The 20,583-nt window shown below is 41.8% G+C and overlaps 1 protein-coding gene across 1 annotated transcript in view; it reads left to right on the top strand.

Moving 5' to 3' along the window:
- LOC134860789 (gamma-aminobutyric acid receptor subunit gamma-3-like) overlaps positions 1 to 20,583 on the top strand; it is a 67,862-nt gene that overhangs the window by 8,868 nt on the left and 38,411 nt on the right. Inside the window, exon 3 of the mRNA XM_063877598.1 lies at positions 12,842 to 12,909. Coding sequence (XP_063733668.1) covers positions 12,842 to 12,909 — 68 coding nt within the window. The remainder of the gene's footprint in view (positions 1 to 12,841; positions 12,910 to 20,583) is intronic.

Genomic DNA, 20,583 nt, shown 5'->3' with positions numbered 1-20,583 from the left:
CTCTTAAAGTTTAGATTGATGCCTTTAGACTTGTTTTAGTCCAAGACCCAAAGATTTATGATATAAAACAGAGAAGATAATTAAATTAGGAGACATTTGTTAAACAATCTCTAACAGCTGAAGGAATTGTGTCCAAAATACGTGATTTTAAAAACAGTTTCTGATTACTTTTCCAAACATTGAGTAATGGTTGCAGCTCTGAGAGGAAATCTTTGCACAGATTCATGTTTTTTTTTACCTTAAAACCAGCAGATTTTAGGCAGCTTCTAAAAGCAGAGATAGATTAAAGTGGCAGCTGTTTATCCAGATCACAGGGACAGATTCTGCATCAACTTTACATCTTGATTCATGACTTCCTGTGAAGAAAATCCCACCCAGCGCCAGATCCTCTGCTCTTTAGAGACGTAAACTGATCTCTGATGCTATTTAAAGGAGGACCCACCCTGAAATTAAAGCATTTCCCCAGGAGTTAAATACTTTTCCACCTCTCGTTAAGATCTGGGTGACTTCTTGATCCTCTCACAGTTGACATTTGGCTCGGCACTGACTCCTCCGCTCTCCCTTAAAGGACACATCTCCTCCAGATTTAGAGTCCAGTGACATTTCCGTCTGACAGAGAGAAGTTTAGATGCTGGGAAATGTTTCTCCTCACATCTCAGGTAGCCAAGCTGACAATCACCTGCAGTAGAGGAGGTGCAGCAGCTTCCCACACACGAGTGGATATACACACACACACACACACACACACACACACACACACACACACACACACACACACACACACACACACACACACACACACACACACACACACACACAAAGGATGGTGGATAACCTTTCATGAGCTCTATGATGCTATTTCTGTATGCTGGTGTCTAATGTTTCAGAATAAGAGATTTTTCTGGAGTTTGACATTTTTAAAAAGGCCCTGTTTCACTTTTTTCAGGTGTTCCCTTTCCTGTTGTGTGTTATATAGGTTTGTATGCATGTAAATGGTCTGCAAGGGCTAAAATCTCAATAGTTGCATCATCCTTACACTGGCATTTCTGGGTGGGACATCCCTTGGCTAACCAATCAGAGCAGACTGGGCTCTGGTTTCAGACAGAGGGTGAAAAGAGGTGCTGCAGCACGAAAAATGAAGAGCTTTTTGAACTTTACAGCATGGAGACATGTGAGAATGAACATAATAAGTTCCATTTAAACTCCTTTTTTGGTTTTGGAGTCACAATTCCAGCCAATCACAGAGCTGGCTTTCATGTGTCTTTCTTCGGGGTTTCACACTGATAGCCGTATCATGTCACGTATTGTCATCTGCCACAATGCAACTACACTGCATGTGGGACATTACGTCGCCATGGTGATGTCTGCCTGTGTGTCGACAGGCATGGTGATCATAGTAATCCACTGATAAGATGATCTCATTTTGTATTTTTGGAAAAGCCTCGCTGCATGAATAAGCAAATTAGCAGCGCAAGTTGTCTGATGGATATGCAAATTAATGCGGGTTTCCTGTGCCGTTTAGGAAAAACAAAGAAAACATACTTTTGTGAGGAGGGGAAAGGTTTAATCCCCCCCCCAAAGAGAGGTCGTCGTAAAGCCTCACCTCTCATTCCTGCAGCGTCCCCGAATTAATGAGAAACCACAAAGGAACGGGCCGAGCAATCGTGTAGCGCTTTAAATGGAGAGGGTGGGGAGAGAAGTGCATTAGGTGGTAATAAGACCGAGCTGGAGCTGGATCATAGTCGACATATTCCCCATCCCTGTGAGCTCTAACCATTTAATCGATTTCCATCTGTGTCTCCCATGTCCACTGCAGTGGGGAGGAGGGAAGATGAGGGGGTCGCCTGTGGAAATGTAGACGGGAGAAGAGCTTCAACCTGAGCTGGTTGTGTTTCGTGATGAGGCTTTGATGGGTGATTTTGAAAGGCCTGAAATAACCCAAATACAGTAGGCTAGTGTTTAATAAATGAATGCATTGCAGCTTCAGCAACTGACAGCCTTTGCCATTTAAACCAGACTTCTGGATTTGACTTACAAAACAATATTTTTAAAGACATGACTTTGGACTTCAAGACATGTTTAACATTGAATGGAAAGATCAATAGAGAAAATGAATTGATTATGACCTTTTCTTTTAATTGCAGCCCTGAAATAATTGCATTTGTGCCTTGAGATCTCAAAAGAGGAACTAAGTCCTGCCCATAATCATTCCCCCTGCTATGATTGCTCAGTTATTCATTGTTGCATTGAGAACATGGACTCTGGTTGGTTAATATGTATCCAGAATTGTCATTAGAGACACATTATCCTTTTATAACAAGCATTTTCCATTAAAATATGTCCCCTCCAGGGAGCCTAATGCTTACAGACAGTTGTCATGTTTCCTGAAAGTTTCTCAAACCTCCCGTCCACATCAGCTTGTTTGTTATAAGACAGTTCCTGTTGCAGCGTCGGCACCAGGGGAGCAAAGTTATGCATAATTCATTGTTTACGTGGTGGACACAGAGTCTAATTAAGCCTCCAAAGTGTCTCCAGCTGAGACAGATTTCCCATGTTAAAGCGACAAAGTTGCCGGTGGGAAAAAGTCACAATTGGCCGTCAATCTCACATCAACATCAACAACAACATGGCTGGGAGTGTGAGAATAAGACGGCTCATATTCTCCTTTTTACCCCACCATCAAACGCATGCATAATAGAGAAGATATGTTACAGGTAGAGTAAATTATATTTGAGTATGTATTAAATATATTGCATAAAAGTCAAAAAAGTTGTGTAAAAAAACACAAAAATTGCAATTATTTTACAGGAGCTTTGAAGTAAAAATGAATATGCAAAAGTGATTAGAAAATGTACTTTATAGAGACACTTCTTAACTGTAAGTAAAGTCTTGGAATATTTGTTTTCTACTTGGAAAAAGTTTACAAGACTTTTCTACAGAAATCCCACCTTTTTTTTCCTGGTTTCAATAAATATTTTCCGTCAATATCGTCTGAATAGCCCAAATAAATGTCCACTTGCACCAAGTCGATGCTTTTAATGTCCACGAGTCACCCTTCAGTTAAATCACAAAGTAATTACTGCAATAAAGGGATGATATGCTGCTCATCTTAAGGTGGAAGTGCCTTTCATTATGCTGCAACAGAAATTGATTTGAGAAATAATTTATAAAACATCCTTGTTTTTTGTAGTTATTACTCATTGTGTGTGTGTGTGTGTGTGTGTGTGTGTGTGTGTGTGTGTGTGTGTGTGTGTGTGTGTGTGTGTGTGTGTGTGTGTGTGTGTGTGTGTGTGTGTGTGTGTGTGTGTGTGTGTGCCTGGTGGCGATTCATAAGCAGTGAGACCTTTCCCTTTGCCTTCTTCTCATTAAACCTCAGAGGGGAAGAGAGAAAACCTTCCCACATCTATTATATGTGAGTCAGAGAGCAGAATACAATCTGGTACAGTACAGCATGTGCTAACCCACTCACACACACACACACACACACACACACACACACACACACACACACTGAATACACACAGACGGTCAATATCCGTCTGATGGGAAAGTGTTTTTCATTAAGACTTACATTACTTTCTGTGCGTTTGTGAAGCGAGTAATATATGAGTTTTTATCTCCCCTCAATGAAATGAGCGACTGTTCCTTCTGTTTGCTTCCTCTAATAAACATCACTCTTTCTTGGAATAATATTTGTTTATCTGAGGAAGATTTGTGTGTCGGGTAGTTCATTCAAGTAGGTTTACACGCAGCATCGCCCCAGATCTGCTTTCTATATAAATCCTGCTTTAAAGGCTCCAGATTATAGAATGGAAATACGGGAAATGGGAAACACCTGTAGAGATAAACCTGCAGCATGCTTCAGCTTTATGGCTGTCTGCTTTTTGAATTCACTTCAAGAACAACCTAAAGTCACATTATGTTGAGTTGATGACTTATCTATATACTTTTATATACACGTGCAAACTACGGCACAAGAGCCTGTCCGTTTTAAAACGATGCACATATTAAAACACAAATGAAGAAACACATTTACAAGCTTGACAACATGTGTGCAGCGTTTAGAAAACACTCCCCAACCTGATGGGACTTGCACAGCGTTAACCGAAATAAGACATCACTAATAAAGAAGCTGCAGTTGCTTTTGACCTTGAGGGCCACCGTACTTTCTTAGTTCAAAAGAGAAGTTAGGAGGTAAAACAATGGCTTCAGTGTGTCAGTAGAAGTGGAGTCCATCTTATCCTCTAACTATAAAGGCATGAAAGCAAATCATTTCCAAAAAGTCCAATTATTTCGGAGTATTAGTCTCAAACTTCTCTCCTTCTTGACAACGTCCCCTGGATGTGTTTTTTTTCCCCCTCAAGTTCATTTCACATCATGTTCTTTTCACACAGCTGTGAAAGTGTTACAGCACTAAAATGAATACCTAGCTAACTGTGCGGGTTCAGATAATGGAGCCTCTTTACTCTGCTTTCTTGTTGCTGTGTGGCTTTATTCATGTCAAACCGAGGCAGCATTTGCATCCCATATGGTGACATATTTGTGATATTACACATGTATGATATAATTAGCAGGCTCTGTAGGGTCTGCCAGAGGAAAGGCGGTCAAATGATCAGCTTTTACAGAGATGTGGGTCAGACTGAGCATCATTTTTAGCCTTCCTGCTCTGGAGAAGCAGATGGTTTGTGTGTGCCACATGCGGTTTGCTGGTTTTAGTTATTTAAACGTGTCTTTGAGGCAGGAGTTGTTGCTGGAGTTAAACCCCAGTTGTGACCATTAGAGACGGCTGTTCCAGAGGTGCTGTTTTCACCGCAGCATCTCCTCTTTAAGGCTGGCACCTCGCTCGATTCACGTGAGAGAATAAAGAAACTGAGCTGCTGGGATCTGTCTCAAAAGTGGATTACAAGGAGCTTTTCAGTATATTTTGTGTTTAGGAATAGCTCTGTTCTTTGTTGAGAAGTATTGTCATGTTGTTGTTGTTGTTGTTGTTGTTGTTGTTGTTGATGTTTACATGGCATTGTGCTCCTGTTACTAAATCACTTCCAGAATCTGGCCAAATTACTGCAGTAAAATCGAGATCCAGCTGGCACAGAAACGATGCTACTGTGTCGTCCTGAACTAGAAACACTCGGACACAACAACCAGGAACTTTCTGAAAACACACACACACACACACACACACACACACACACACACACACACACACACACACACACACACACACACACACACACACACACACACACACACACACACACACACACTCCTAATTCATGTTGCATAAGTTTATTTGAGTTATTCAGGACGTGTCTAATGATTATCCAGTCTGGAACAAACAGAACTTCAGGGTGTTTTTTATTACGTAACAGATTTTATTTGATGCCCATATGTTTGCAGGGAAGGTCAGAGGAAAAGATAATCCACTAAATCTGCTTACAGCTGAAGTTTGAACAGCGGTCCCTTTGCATTCTTTATAATACGGTCAGCCACATGTAAAGCTTTAATTCCTGCGTGAAGGTTTAGAAGTTATGTGCTACTGTATGAAAGTAACCCGCCTGATAGATGCAGACCCCTCTGCTCTGTGTTTTAACTCCGATTTAATGCATAAACTACAACACATCTTCTTCTTGCTGCATCAGATCAGAGGGAAAGTAACTCAAGTACACATTTGATGTACTTGCACTTGACCCGATGATTTTTATTTTCTACTATTTCATACTTCTAAGTTTATTTTACAGATTTATTTACTTTAAAAAATACTTTAAAATAAGATTATTTTTTTTAAAGATGAAACAATCCAACATGTTATTGAAGAAGCTAAAATGTGCTGCTTTTGCTTTAAAATCTTTCCATATTTTGGGGGTTCTGCAATAAGAACTTTTACTTGAACACGAGTCTTTGCAGTGAGGTTTTACTACTTTCATTATGAGCTCAGTGCTCAAAGCTGCTGCTGCATTATAAGACATGTTTTTCTAATTCTGCCGCCTTCCTTTTTACAAAAATGAAGGCGGCAGAATATTGATTACGTCCCTGAAAAGTATACAAACATCCCAAAACATCATACTCATCTTCCTGTTCACTGCCAGCTCTCTCACGTCAGACAGAGGTGTTAATGCACAGAGTATAAATGCTGAACCTTCAGATGTCCAGATTGTTTTTCCTCTGCTTGTAGATTAGATTAGATTTCAAAGTGAGCTGATGTTCACTCTGACATTTCTCTCAAATGTTAAGTAAATAAATCCGTCCGCTAACAAATTCATTTCCTCGCCTTCATTAAAACTTAGTCGAGAGAGCTTCTTATGTAAATCACGAAAGTGCTTCAGCTCTGTTTGTGTTTTCTGGCGCTCTACAGCGGTTCTGACATTTTTCACTAATCAACTATTTTTCTGTGTGTGTGTGTGTGTGTGTGTGTGTGTGTGTGTGTGTGTGTGTGTGTGTGTGTGTGTGTGTGTGTGTGTGTGTGTGTGTGTGTGTGTGTGTGTGTGTGTGTGTGTGTGTGTGTGTGTGTGTGTGTGTGTGTGTGTGTGTGTGTGTGTGTGTGTGTGTGTGTGTGTGCGCGTGCCCGGGAAATCGGTCTCTATGCCAACGTGTGGTGCAGCGCCATGCAGCTGAGGGCTGCTGGAAACCGAGAGAGCTGCCACACACACACACACACACACACACACACACACACACACACACACACACACCCCTCTCTGCACATAGACCTAAGACATTTATCGTAGCTTTGGTACTGCATGCTCATTGCCTGTTGTTTAATGCCACATTCATGCAATTAGAAATAAATGTGAACATTTAAACAATGTCAGAGTTATAATCTCAAAGACCTTCATTTTTAGTTCTCTTTAGTGGCACCTGTGGCGTTGGGGAGCTATTGCAAGTCTCATTTTGCAGCGGTTACCACTTTTCCTATTAGTTTGTCCCGGGAATATGGTGCAAGGGCTCTGTTGTGATTGGTCAACCGCTTAGAGATGTCCCGCCCCTTAGCCTATCACGGACAATGTGTTGGACTACTTTGGGGTTGTTCTCTTTATTCTGTTGTGCTTGTGATCGACCAGTAATGTTTATACTTTCTAAATAATTTCGAATTATAAAATATATGCCGGAATATTCCACAGTCCAAGGAAAGTGTTTCCCCAGATGAAGGAATACATATCTATCTATCGTCTGTTCCATGACACCACATTATCAGCCGCTGTGTGCCATCCCTGCAGGACTGCAGCGACAGATTTTCCAGGAAAAACCCCAAACCAAAGGCAGTGTGTGCTGCAGGGCTTTTATCCGTGCTAACACAGGCACAGAGAGGTCATGCATGGCATGATGTGTAATTACATGGGCTGAAGCAGAGCAGCAGAATATGGAGTGATGGATTACAGTGTGCACTCCTGAGGATCCATAACTGATATTTGACCCAGAACTGTGACTGTGAGAGGCTGTGGTGACGTGTGCAAACTCTTATTTGTTCCCCTGGTGTATTGCAAAGGAACTGTAGACAGGAAAGTTATCTGGACAGGTTTCTGGATGCCATTTCACGTAATATCTGCGCCGTATTTCTTTCCTTATTCAACGGGAAGGCATTTACAGTTCACGACCACTCTGAATCACGCTTCAGGATGGCTCCTTTGACCCTATGCTGCTAAATATTTTAGTTTTTAGAGGTGTAAACAATGCCTCACTGATGGACAAAAGAGTTAATACACAAAGCTTTGTGAGTCTGTGATATTAAAGGGCCTCTGCGATGCTTTTTGGGGGTTTTCCCTTTCCTGTAGTGTCTTATATAGGCTTTTTGTGCATGTAAATGGTCTGCAAAGGCTAAAATCCCAAAGATACCTACAGATGGTGTTCAAGCACAGGCAGTATGAGGAAAAATAAAGAGCTTTTTGAACATTAAAGCATGAATATGAACCTCAAAATGAGCTTACCAGGGCCTTCTTTTAATATAAATATCAACCTTTGTTTAGGTATATTGGTTAAACCTATATCAATTTGAAACTATGCACAGTTTTTGACATGCTTTGTTGACAGAAATCAACGCTTCTTCTCCATTAAATTCTTATGTGGTGAAGCTGGTGTATAGAGGTCATACTCTGGTCCTGACACAAGTGGGTCAAGTCTTTGGTTTAAACTTGAAAGTGCAAACCCGTGTCAAACAATGCTTTCTGACGGTACAACCTGAGGCCGATAGCCGGAGGGATTTGAGCGCTGCAGATGAGTTTTGGTAAACAGGACGTGATTAATTATTTCACAGCACATTTATTCTGAAAGTGAGACTGAAGATGTGCGTCCGGCCCCCGGGAGCCGCCTGCTCACTGAGGCCTGCGCAGGTCCTCGGACAGCGAACATATGGGAGTTAGCGTTCAGCTGGGATGGAGCGCTGCCTACATGTGTGTGCCGGGGCCGGCAATGCGTAATGCGTTTGTCATGCCAGCCGGGCCAAGCAGGGATAAAAGCCCTTTCTTTCCAATCGAGGCCCACAGGGTAATGTGGTAATACAGATGGGGCCTGTCATGGTTTTTTCTCAAAGGCAAGACGAGGAAGAGGAAGATGAAGAGGAGGAGGAATACACGTGTGGATAATGCTCCTCCATTAGAAGGATAGAAAATGATACGTAGGAAGATGTTATTCCCGCGTTGATTGGAAGTTCTCTTTTATTTTTTCTTCTTGGGGAGATGAAAGAAAGCAAAGCCAGCGCCGAAGTATAAAAAAATAAATAAACGGGGGAGAAATCTGTCCTGATTACTCTCTCTTACAGCAGCGTCATCCCTACCTATGCACATCCTGCAGGAATCTGCCATGTGTTGTTTGGACATGTGTCAGGTCGGCTCAGCTCCAGTGATGGGTGTTTTCTCTCGCACTCACTGGACTGGAAACACTGGACTGTAGTTCGTCTGCCCGTTGTTGTTTATTTCCTTCTGTTTTGCAGGAAATCAGATTATTTTACTCCCTTGTATCCAGTATCTTTAATCCTTGATTTTCCACTGTGGTGTAAATTAAAGACATTCCCCTTCAGGTTGTCCCACTTTCCAATTCCTGCTGAGCTGTTACACTTCACCCCCACGCTTTCACTTCTGTGCTACATTTTCACAGTTAATGGTTTCCAATGGAGAGACAGTCTCTACCCAGGTTCCCCTTAGGTGAGTTGGACTCTGAGACTGGCAGTGTGTCCCAGCTGGGGTTTCCCACTGCATGCTAGAACAGCCAGCCCCTGTTTACCCTGAATCCACAATGCATGTCTCTCCCTACGGTTTGTGTTTTGGAATTGCCTATTGTCCTGTCTTGCAGTCCATGCCAGATTCCCCCAAGTGCACAATGAAGATTTGAGCTGGATGCCTCGTAATGGTGCAAGACGGACGCTTTATGATGCCATTGTGACTTGAAAATGATTACAAATAGAGAGGTACATCTTTTGGGAGCAAGGGTCGTCCAGGGTCAACATTTGTGCCAAATTTCATGGCAATTCATCCCTTTCTTTTTGAGATTTCTGTCTAACAACCATATATATTTCATGGTGTTTCGGCAGGTTTATAGTTCACAATCATAGGAGTTGATGGAGTCTATGTAAAAAGGAAGAAGGTATTTGTATGGACAAATTGGAAAAGCAGTTACAGCTGCTTGATGGATTCGCACGTGCCTTTTTCTGTGCAATTATTGTGCCAATTCCTCCCTGGATTTACTTTCCCAGAGCATGGTTTTGCTCTAATTGCTAAAACCTACTTTACTGTCCTATAATATCAGCATCAATCTGTTGGTAATGGATGCTTTTCATTGGAATGGATGTGTATTTCATCTTCAGATCACTGAGAACATGTCTGTAGGCATAGTATGAGCTAAATTATAGTCGTACAACACTGTAGTTTTCTCCATTATTGCCCCTCATTGTCCAGTCGGTGGAGCAGAACATGCTGCTGGAATTGAGTCAAGGGCTCCCAGCAGGCGTACATCACCAACACTGTGTGCATCAGTGGCCCCGGCACAGTGGGTCCCCGGGGACACGACACACAGAGGTGCACACATGAATACACCCTTCGATTCTGCATATCAACATCCTGAGCGTGGAGACAGTTTACCCAAACACAGCGTCTTCATTATCGATTAACCCTGAAGAGCCTTTAGAATGAGTGTGTAGCACGGGTCATGGATTCATTAGCGCTGTCCCCGACATGTGACATCATTATTAAATTACATGCACATCATTAAGTGCCGTGACTTGACGGGGAAAACCAAATAGATTGCAATTAAAGCACCTTTTTCCGTCGTCTCTTTCCATGCTGTATTTCCCAGCTCAGAGAGTCTGATCTTGAACCCTGAAATGTTTGAACCAATAGTTTTATGTTGGAAATGCATCGTACGGGTCCCCAGAACATAGAAACTGCCGGGTGCTAATTGCATATGTTGGGCAATTTGCACAATTAGCATAAATTAGCTTTGTGGATTTGGACAATTTTGGAGGTCATTGAGGATGTTGAATCAACTTCTGACATTTTCATGATCAGAAAAGGCTGATTAAACCAGAAGTAGTCCATATTTGTACTGATTTGATGAATTGTAGACTCAAAGCTGCCATTTCTGTTCCTAAAAATGCAACAAATGGATTCAACATCCTCAATAACCTCCAACACCACGACAACATGGTCTGCATATATGCTAAGTCATTTACTTTGTACTCAACATTTCTGGGTTCACGGTGCCGGCAAGTAGACTCCTGAGATATTTAACCTGAGAATATCTGTTCTCTCAGCATCGCGCTGCTTCACATTCATTGTGGTGCCGCAGTGCTCACCAGGAAACTGCTCAGTAAAACAACAGCCTCCTCTCTGTTGGAGTGCAGCAGCCCGGCTGATCAAGGTCAGGGGTTAAACACACTTTTCTGCAGGGAAGAAGAAGGAGTATAAACACGATAAGTTGAACCTCAGTTTCTGGGTTCTTTCACAATCTCCTGCTATCTGATATTCTTTGGACAAGGCAGCCACTTGCTTAGCAGTACAGAAACTAATATTTAAATGTGCAGATAAAAGAAGCATAGACAGCCTTTCTGAGTCTTTAAGAATTCACAAAAGTGCTGCGAGTGGATTTGTAAAACATCTCGTGTGTGCATAAAACAAAGCACCCTTGAGTTAACTTATTTTGGGCTTTTTCAACACTTTGATCAAGACTTCCCAGAGAGATTTCTGACAGCAAAGCACTTGGCAGAACGTCTAACCTTTAGCACATAACAGGACAGTAAATGGCGCCCTGCCCTCCTCATTTCACCCGCCGGTCTGCAGGCTGCAGTGCTGCAAATATAACACATCGACTATCTCTCAGGTGGAGGTAGCTCTCACACATGCACCGTGTTTAACCCTGATCTGTGCATTGTAACCACACAGCTCGACCCTGCATTTATACATTATCTAAAAAAGGCTCTGCAGCTTTTCAATAGCTGTTCAAAAGGGAGAAAGTTTGCATCAGAGCTGGTGCAGCATCCTCAGGGGTAAAGAGAGAGAGAGAAATAGGGCTGCACAATCATTCAAAACGTTATTGAAATCCAAATAACGAATCGAGCAATATCAAAATCACAGTAGGTGCAATATAACGATAATATATCTGAATGAAGTGTCGTGTTGCTGCAGAGAAACCCCCGCCTGCAAAATGTTATCTGCAAAGTTAATTAAACCTCCTCGTTGGGTACATCGGTAAATCACTTAAATACCTTTTTTAATGATGATGTTTCAATAATAATCATTCCCCCTTGCGTTGCAAAACATATCACGATTGCAATATCTATCAGAAATAATTGGAATTAATTATTTTCTTCTCAATCATGCAGCGCTAATGGGATTTTAAAGCTGGTTTTAATGGATCTAATGATGTCAGGAACAAAAATAACACTTTTTAAAAAATGTAATTGGACAAGGACTCACTTGGTTTCTTCTAGTGGGGGCCCTATTATGCTTTTTGGGGTGTTCCCTTTCCTGTAGTGTGTTTTAAATGGGTTTTTGTGCCTGTAAATGGCTAAAATCACAAACAAAACGAGCATATTTCTTCTTAAAATGTGATTATTTTGGCTGTTCATGCAAAGAATTGTTCCAGCTTTCATAGACAAAGATCTGGCGGTGGGGAAATCCATTGGCATGAGTTTCAGTGAGGAGTTTGGACCACATTATCAGTTAAATGCAGTCGAACGGGACTGTGTTTTGAGGGCTTTATTACAGATTTAAAGGAAGCAGAGAATAAAAATCCTCCAAAAACAATGAAATGTGTCCAATGAAATCGATGCAGTAAACACACGTGTATTCTAAGAACCGTAAATATGGATTGAGATGGAGTTTAATAAAGAAACTAAGGATGGTTTTGTTTGGATCTTTCAGTAGAAGCTCCAGATTGAAGCATTATTCCCTTCCTTTTTGCAGAAACGAAACAAACACACTGCATGTTTAGTCGCAGCGTTTAGCTCTGGTGCAAATCCACAATTTCCGATGCTCCAATTTCTGTCTTCTCTCCAACGAATGTAGTTGCCAAGCGAAATTAGCCAAGATCCCACATACTCACTGGAAATGCTATTAATTGCCATGGTAACACGGTAACCGCTCCAGGAAGCACGGTGCAGCTTTTTCAAAAGTCCTCTCTGGATGCAGAGGGAAGAGAGAGCGGGAACGGCTTCACTTAGTCGTAGAGGGAGGTGACATTGAACAAGATAACGTGTGTTTTAAACCTGATTAGTGATCCCATGAACAGAGCATGAAAACAGCGACAAAAGACACATAAAGAAGAGTGATTGCCCCCCCCCCCCCCCCCCCGTGTTACAACTTCATTATGTGCATCCTCCATCACTCACTCTTCTTCTCCCTTCTGGCTGTTGCAGTGAAACCGACGGTCATCGATGTGGGGATATACGTCAACAGCATCGGGCCCGTGTCATCCATCGATATGGTGAGTTAGAGCCTGCTGTCTCTCCCCCCGTCACACACACACACACACACACACACACACACACACACACACAGATGTATTTGTCCGTGATCCAACATCATCATACATGAAGGCGGCCATCACTCACGCTGTAGTTGGAGGTCATGTGAGCCACCACAGCTGTTTGTGTGCTGGAGGAAGCCAGGAACGACAGGTGTGCACGCTTTGTGCTGCTCAGAAACAAGATATGAGGGATAGAAATCTGCTTTCTGGGTGTCAATTTCTCCACCTTTGTCCTTATCCTGTAAGTGTTATTTTGGATTAAGTACCATTAGAATAAATTCTACTTATTTGTCATTGCAAAGGGGTCTTTTGTGTGTGACATCTATAAGCAACAGAGCCAGCCAGCTAACCAATCAGAGCAGACTGGGCTCTGGGTCTGGTTTCAGACAGAGGGGCTGCAGCTCAGGCAGTATGAGAAACATAAAGAGCTTTTTGAACATTAAAGCATGGAGACATGTCAGAGTACAGGCACAACATACAAATATGAACCTGAAAATGAGCAGAATATGTCCTCTTTAGTAGATCTACACCGGTATAATAAAGCCACTATAGATAGCAGAATAAATATGAATACAATATAGAAGGTATAAACTATATGGACAGATGCAGCAATACAGTAAATAGGACTCATGTGCAAAGAGTCTCTGGGTGTGTGTGTGTGTGTGTGTGTGTGTGTGTGTGTGTGTGTGAGTGTGAGTGTGTGTGTGTGTGTGTGTGTGTGTGAGTGTGAGTGTGTGTGTGTGTGTGTGTGTGTGTGTGAGTGTGAGTGTGTGTGTGTGTGTGTGTGAGTGTGAGTGTGTGTGTGTGTGTGTGAGTGTGTGTGTGTGTGTGTGTGTGTGTGTGTGTGTGTGTGTGTGTGTGAGTGTGTGTGTGTGTGTGGAGGATAGAGAGTGAATTTTGACTTTTCAGAAGAAGACCAGGACTCGGATCGATGCGTATCTCATTACGAAGGGCCTCGTCCGATGCGATGAAAGTTATGAAATGCTGAAACTGAAAGCTTGATGCGCCGTAATGAGAAAATAGCTCCAATTCCGACAACTTAGAGCACAAACAGTCTCTTGTTTGGCCTCGAGCGAGGTGCGGCAGCCTTAATGGAGGCAGCCTTTCATGGGTAATGCAAAGAGCCCATTCAGTCGCTGTCAATGCGATCAAATGTGATGTGTCTCTCTCTCCTAAAACCCCACAAATGTGCTGCTTTGACAATATTAACTGAGCTGGACGTAATAATGAAGGTGTTTTATCTCTGAACTCGCCCCGTCCCCAGATGTGGAGTTGTTGCCTGGCAACATTAAATATACCCAGATATAAAAAGCAATTTAGCTTTCGTCTTTTTCCTGTCAGCTCTGGTTTGCAACTTTATTATTTAACATTTCACTCAGAATGAAATCACAGAACAGATAATTCATGCATAAAGTCGTATGCATTCACCCCTGTACATTAGTCTGTATCATCAGTGTTACTTTCCAGCAAATAGTTAATTAAAAATGTGAAAATTATGCCATTAATGTCTACTGGCGGGTTGTCAAGCCCCCCCGTGTGTGGTGTTTTTAGATAGAGGTTTGGCACAGTGGAATAAATGACAAATGAATCTGTGCCAGAGTCTCATTATGCAGTCATTTAGCAGAAGACATTCAGGATTCCTTCCAGAGAGCCATTGTAAACTCAATTTGGTATGCAAAATGGTGAATGGTTGTTTTTGTGGACTCAGAGGAGCCAACGGGACGGTCACTTTGGATTCACTGTCAGCCGTGTGATTGGTTGTGTCTTTTCTAATATTGATAATGCATTGAGTGACAGGAAGAGGGATAATGAAACGGTGACCGACACGTGACATCTGTTGCATGTCTGTCCGTAATATCAAGCGTCCTGTTTCTCTTCCCGAGGCTTCTTCCATATTTTCCCGTATTAAAGAGATGTTTCTGGACTTTTTTTCTGTGGTTTAAATGAAGGAAAGAGGTTGTTGTATGCTGTACAGGTCGTTCCTCTACAGACAGCCTACTCACAGCTGAAGCTACACACTCCCGCCTCTCCTCGTTGCAGCTCAGTTTCTCTCTCTTCCAAGATGTGAGACGGTGTGTGTCTGCAGCAGCGAGCACAGTGCTGGAAAACAGAGGTGATTTGTTCCCCAATATCCGGGTGCGGTCGCTTTTCTGGAGAGACACATGCCTCACAGACTGCATGTCGCTGATCTCTCTAAGAGACAGTGGAATACTGGGCTCATGTTTTATTTGCTGACACTCTATTAAAACTAACAAATGGAGGTCAATATGGCATAATCTGTTCAGGGTGCAAGTTGACGTCCGATATATTTTACAGCCGTAGCATTAATGCAATGGCCATAAAGAAAAGCTAATTATTAAACAAAGTCCAGCAGTTAATCCTTTATGCATGTAAGGAGAGTAATAGATAAGAAGACGTGTGGTTTGATATGGTGAACATCTTAAGGCGTATACATACAATAAAATACATACAATTTTATTTTAAAAAGTATGAACTAAAATGCAGATTAAATGGGATTAAATGTGGTCTGTTTTTATAAAAAATATTGAGGATTATTCACACAATAAAATATATTGTCATTTCCCCGTCAACTCCAGAGTGAGAACTATATTAAATAAATGATAAGAAAGCTGAACTTAATCTCAACAAAAGCTCCATCTGTTGCAGGGCTATGTTGGATTGCGTCATATTGAGCAGGTGTTGCTTCCATCGTATCGACACTCTGTGTGTTGTGATTTACACAATGAAAGGATATTGTATAGGAAGCTGTTCCTCTGCAGGGGGACTCAGAGAATAAATGACTCTTAATAACACTGAAGGAGCTTTTTTCCCCCACCGTGATCACCTCTTTTCTGCAGAATCCGTCTCATTACATGGCGGAACACAAAAGACATCAATCTATTGACACTTCAGGGAAAAACGGTGCTTTTAAATACAAACCAGAGCCAGTGAGAAGCTTAATGTGAGAGAAAAAGACTGTCTGCAGCAGTAAACAGCTTTCTGGTAGAAGTGGAGGGATAAGGGCGATGAAAGTGTCTAAAGCAGACCCTCGATTTCCTTTTTACTGGGCAATCAGAATTAAGTGTTGTACAAAATTGAGTAGATGAAGTTTAATGTGCTTACTTCACATTTACTGTTGTGTTTTGTCCGCTTGCTTTCTTGTTTGTCTTTGAACAGCAGTCCAAGCATAGATACACACCAATAGAAGAAGCCACTACATTCCAACTGTCTGACAGATGTATTTTTAACCTCTGAGTTGACTAAAAATACAAGAAGAACCAAGCTATTTATAGGACTCTTAAAGAGGACATATAACATCTCCAGGTGTCTCCACTGTGACAAAAGCTCTTTATTGTTCTCATGCTGCCCGTGTTGCAGCACCTTCTTTCCAACTCGTACTTAAGTAAAGTTATCCAGTCCGAGAACAAACCATGTTTGATGAAAAGTAGTGGTCCGAGCAGTGATCCTTGCGGTACTCCTTTTGTAAAAGGTGCAATGGTAAGATTTGTATTGCCTACAGCCTCTACAATTGAATAGGCTTTTCATTGTGATGCATGTAATCCTAACAGTCCCCATTTCTAAAGTCTTCATTAGCTGTTTCACAATGTTCTTGTTTCTATATATAACTCCTATTTATACAGCTCTGCAAATCATGTTTATTCTAGCATTCGTTTTGAGTGAGAACATATATTATTTTCAAACTGTCTGATTGTGCTGCAAATGTCACATTTTGTAAGTCAAGACTCTTTGTGTATGTTGAAGTTGTTTTGTTGCTTGTACAAAGTAGGACACATTAGGACTCCTGCTGTGATTTTCCTCTGTGTAAGTGCTGATTGGCTTCACCATGTCAGGACGCTGGTCAGTGAATTGTGAATCCCTGTTGGCCCCGGGGTTGACTAAACTGCATTTTACACAGATTCACAACTCTTTTGTCTCTCCTCTCGGTCCCTTTTGTTCATTTCCGGCGAGGAAACAACAGATTTCTTCAGCGTGACCTGGCATGGCTCGGTTTGGTCTTGCGGTTTCTTTTTCTCCACATTTACACTGTAGTGCATGCCTGGTCTTGCACGATGTGACCTCCATGTAACGTGTCTCTGAACTGCACGGGCTGTGTGACTAACCTAGAAAAACCAGGTCAAATCCAAAGATCATACGCATGATCCGTATTGATCCTCAGTGGTGAAATGTAATTCAGTATATTTTTACTCAAGTGTCACACAGCTTTGAAGTACTTGTACTGTAACGGAATATTTTTAATTTATGCTATTTTATACTTCCAGTCCAATTTGAGAGCCAATATAGTAGTGTTTACTCCACTAGATTGATCTGATTTTACCTGAAACAAACATCTTTTAAATTAAGTATTAATACTTTTACTCTAAGCATAATATTTGAGTTCTTCATCTATCACTGTTGATCTCACACACGCACACACACACACACACACACACACACACACGCACACACACACACACGCACACACTTGCACAGACACCGTCTCCAGCGCTTCGACTTAGACTTAACTCCAGCGAGCTTCTCCTCTGCCTTTGAACAAAACACATTATCTTTCCTCATTTGCTCCCACGGTAATGGGCACTGGCTGGGATGATGCAATGCCAAATGAAGCTGATAGTAATTTAGGACATACTGTGATGAATGGTTGAGTGATTAAACGGCATTAGCGACTTTAAAGTCAAGTGAAAGTGCCGTGCTTTTATAGCCGCTGCTGGGAGAGTCTGATAGCACAGCGGGTAAATTAACAGACAGAGATGGACGCACTTTGACATCCGCACTTTGTTCTTGTCGTCTAAGCTGAAGCTAGTGAGTGGGTGGCGTCTTGAATTTATGCCAGTGTGTGTCAGCCAGGCGTAGGAATTATTAGGACCACCTGCTTTGTCCATAATGTGGACTGATTATGTTAAACCAAGTGGAAGCCATGATTCTCTTTTGATACCAACAGTAACCGACTGAGTGAAGTAATTGGAGAGGCTCATTATTATTTTTAAATCTGACACAGAAAAGCATCAAGATTCGTCAAAGAGAGGGGGTTTTAACTCTATGGATGATACTGTCTGGTGGAGGAGTAACTAACTTTGAGTTATTCATCAGTTGTTTAGTCCGTTAAATCATAGATGTGTAAAAAAGGTCAATCTCAGTTGCTTAAACCCAGGTCAAATTGTCCGATAAACATCTCCTGCAGCCCCGGGACATTTCTTTTTGCCATCGTCCAGGGAGAGAAAATACTTCCTCAAAACATCAGCCAAGACGCTCTACTGCTCACATCTCACTGAAGTGTCAAAGCAGATCATTTTCACTTTTGTTGAAGTGTCAGGCTGTCTATTTGGGGCTTTGTGAAAGTTGTGTCACAGCTCTGCTTTCTGTCAAAACCCCGCAGTGAGAACTATCTCTATTTATAAAGATTGTTCGGTCGTTATCTTATTATGTAGACTCCCCAAGTCTCTATTTGGAGCGTCACAGGCTGGGTATTGATCGCCACGGTGGAAGGTGTGAGAAGTGATAAGGAGAATAGCAATGCAGGGACACAACCAAGGCAGAATTTACAGCCCATAGTATCTGGAAGTCATCATTAAAAATGCAACTTTAAAGTGATGAACAGTATTATTCTTATTAGCTTAGTTAAAACATTTCAGAGGCCGTTAATTCTCACTAACAGACTGTTGCTAGGGAGAACAGACCATTGCTAAGGAGGATCAAGGGACTCTGTGCAGCCATATCAATCCACAGAAAGAAGTCCCGGAGATTTAACCTCAGCTGTGGACAATGAAATACTTTTGGAGTATTTTCTTTAGATTTATGGAGAGTACGGATATAGCATTTGCCTTAAAATAATTACAAACGCCACAAACAAACAGATTTATGAGGCTGTCATCTGACCTAAAGTGCACCAAAAATACCAGATTAAATCAAGTTTGATGCAGTCCTTCGTTAATTTGATGTCTGAGTGGAAAAAGTAGCAGAAATCCAGCATCTTGTTTCAGGAGGAATCTAATTCAGCAGAATCCGTGCTGTCATCTGTACCTTATTCCCGAATCTATCAAAGGCACTTTCTTCTTCAAACATGTCAGTGTGAATTTTCTGTGGCGAGTGGAAAGGCACTGATACATCCCGTACAGTCAGCCATTAGTCCAGATAAATGTGTTTACATGAATGAATCTTTGAAAAGATGTCAGCCCCGGCCACCACACAGCGTCCCCGTTTGACAGATGCAATATTTCAAAGCAGCTCAGTGTGAATCTACAGTCCGTCTTTGTGCACACAAAGTCCGAGAAGAAGAAGAAGCAGTGATGGTATAGTTTGGACTGATAAAACTTCTGAGTGATTCCAGACCCTCGTCTTTAATCACTTCTGCTTATTGAGTTCCTCTTATTTATTTATATAGCGCTTGTATTCCTGCTCCTGCTGGAGGCTCGGTTGACAAAAACTCCCTTTAATTTATTCTTTATTCAAATCCTTACTCATCCTGGCCTAAGATCAAGGTCGTTCTGTTTTTGGCTAACTAAATAAGCGGACATTTCCACCATGAAGGCATTTATCATTTTATAATTGCACGAGACAGAGAAGGACACTGAGTCAGAGATGGAGCGGACAGATTATTATTGTCGTTGGCGTGCCATCAATCTGGCTCGGCCTTCTGTCTGTTTTTAAGTCAGCACGCAAAGATGCTATCACTGACCCAAGACTCGAAGCGGGTCACGGCAAAGCGGCACGGCAGTACTTTTAAATTGAGTGAGTCTGCTGCATTACTGCATTTCACTCAGTGAAACAATCAATACTAAATCATCTACTTGGCGTTGATTGTGTTCGGGACATGTTTTTATAAAGATGGTTCAAAATCAAGCTTATTGTTCTCAGTAAATACCACTTTGCTCCACGCTGAAATATCCAACGCCTACTCGATGAATTGACATGAAATCTGGTAGAGATATCCGTGTTCCCAAGGGGATGAATCCCTAAAGATTTGATCAACATCGGACTTTACCTTAAGGCACCACCATGAGGTTTGCAGTGTCCAATTATCTGGAGTCGAGCTTGGGTCTCTTCTTTTCAGTTTTGAGTAATTGGGAGAGCTACAGTGAGCTGTGTGTTTGAAATGATACAGTCTTTAGTTTGGTTTGAATGCAAAAGGGACCACCATTGTGCATCCTGGTGCCAAGTAATGTGATTATAAAAAAATCACTTTCTTCTTTTCACTCTTGGCTCGAGAACAAAGCAGCTGTTTGTTAATTTATTTCATCATCTTTCCCTGTGAAGCTTCAACTCCTCACCTCCTCTAAATGGAGACGCTTTGGAATCTAATTTCGTCAGACAGGTTGAGTTGCCGCCGTCTCAATCAGAGGTGATGGGACGCTGTATATCCTGCAGTTCCACTTAGGTGATTAAGGTGGATAAAACAGGTGTGCTTTTGCATAAAAGCTTGCTTAATGCTGCTTTAAAGAATATTCAATGGATGCCTGGAAAATATGGCTACCTTTACTTCATGTTTCAGGAAAGAGTCTCATGCTCGTTGGTGCTTTATTCATCCCAGTCACTTTGGTTCCCCCTTTAAATCTACGATTGCAAATAGCTTTGTTTACTATTGTCAGCCGGCTGCTTTAAGGCTGATGAAACAGG

This window comes from Eleginops maclovinus, chromosome 24 (assembly GCF_036324505.1).
Source record: "Eleginops maclovinus isolate JMC-PN-2008 ecotype Puerto Natales chromosome 24, JC_Emac_rtc_rv5, whole genome shotgun sequence".
Taxonomy (NCBI): domain Eukaryota; kingdom Metazoa; phylum Chordata; class Actinopteri; order Perciformes; family Eleginopidae; genus Eleginops; species Eleginops maclovinus.
The sequence above is the reverse complement of the archived record's forward strand: the minus strand, read 5'-3'. Positions and strand labels throughout refer to the sequence as shown.